Source organism: Eimeria tenella, genomic scaffold (genome assembly GCF_000499545.2).
Source record: "Eimeria tenella Houghton genomic scaffold, Eth_scaff2295, whole genome shotgun sequence".
Classification (NCBI taxonomy): domain Eukaryota; phylum Apicomplexa; class Conoidasida; order Eucoccidiorida; family Eimeriidae; genus Eimeria; species Eimeria tenella.
Genome location: NW_013542152.1, coordinates 496 through 1,640, shown reverse-complemented (window position 1 = coordinate 1,640; position 1,145 = coordinate 496). Strand labels below are relative to the sequence as shown.

Sequence of the window (1,145 nt, the reverse complement as noted above, 5' to 3'; positions counted from 1 at the left end):
AGGGTTTAGGGTTTAGGGTTTAGGGTTTAGGGTTTAGGGTTTAGGGTTTAGGGTTTGTGTTTGGCGCAGGTTTCGGTGCGAAGGCAACGCAGCTTACAAAGACCGCAACTTCGGACTGGCAGCTGTTTGCTACCGCAAGGTGAGTCATTTAATTAATTTAATTAATTTAAATTAATTAATTAAAATTAAGCAATTGATTTAATTAATTAGTTCAATTAGTTAAATTAATTAAATTAATTAAGTTAGCTGTTCATTTAATCAAATAGAGGAAGCAAGGGCTGCTTCTGCCACTGCTGCAGCTGCTGCCTTGGTTCTGCTGCTGCAGTCAACGCTTCTGCTGCTGCTGTTGCTGCTGCTGCTGCTGCTGCGTCGGTGCCTGAGTGGCCCCCTGGGCTCTTCATCTGCCGAACGGCAGCAGGAGCAGCAAGAGCAGCAGCAGCAGCAGCTGCTGCTGCTGCTGCTGCTGTACACCTCAATTTCTTGCGCCGGCTCCCCCGCCGCGAGCCCCCCACCCTGCCGCTTCTGCTGCTGCTGCTGCTGCTGCTGCTGCGCAGGCGCTGCTGCAGCTGGACTACACCTTTCCTTCGACAGCAGAAGAAGAAGTTCTCTTCAGCCAGGCGAAGCTGCCGGCCCATTTGAACTTGGCTGCATGCAAGCTGCAGCAGCGGGACTTCGAGGAGGTGTACATACAGTGCAGGCTGGTTCGACGCGCTGCTGCTGCTGCTGCTGTGCTGCTGCTGCTCTGCGGCTGCTGCGGCTGCTGCTGTTGCTCTGCAGCTGCTGCTGTGCTGCTGCGACTGCGGCTGTGCGGCTGCTGCTGTGTGGTTGCTGCTGCTCCGGCTGTGCTGCGGTGCTGCTGCTGCGGGGTGCCTGTGCTGCTTGCTGCTGCTGTGGGGAGTCTTGCTGCTGCTCATACGGATGCTGCGGGTGCGACCACCGCTGTTACTGCTGCTTCTGCTGCTGCTGCTGTGCTGCCCGATGTCTCACGTCAAGAAGGCGTCAAAGCCATAGGGCTTAGGGTTTAGGGTTTAGGGTTTAGGGTTTAGGTGCCCCGCAGGCGTTGCAAATTGACCCGAAGAACTGCAAAGCCTTTTACAGAAGAGGAATGGCCCAAATGATGGAAGACCACCTCCAGGAGGCGCAGC

General features: G+C 55.1%; 1 protein-coding gene across 1 annotated transcript; it reads right to left on the bottom strand.

The window, feature by feature from the left end:
• Positions 1 to 254: 254 nt before the first annotated feature.
• Positions 255 to 914, bottom strand: ETH_00033685 (uncharacterized protein; the record flags this gene model as incomplete). Its single annotated transcript, XM_013374780.1, has 1 exon — positions 255 to 914. One exon carries the CDS (start codon positions 912 to 914, stop codon positions 255 to 257), a length of 660 nt encoding a protein of 219 aa, XP_013230234.1.
• Positions 915 to 1,145: the final 231 nt, after the last annotated feature.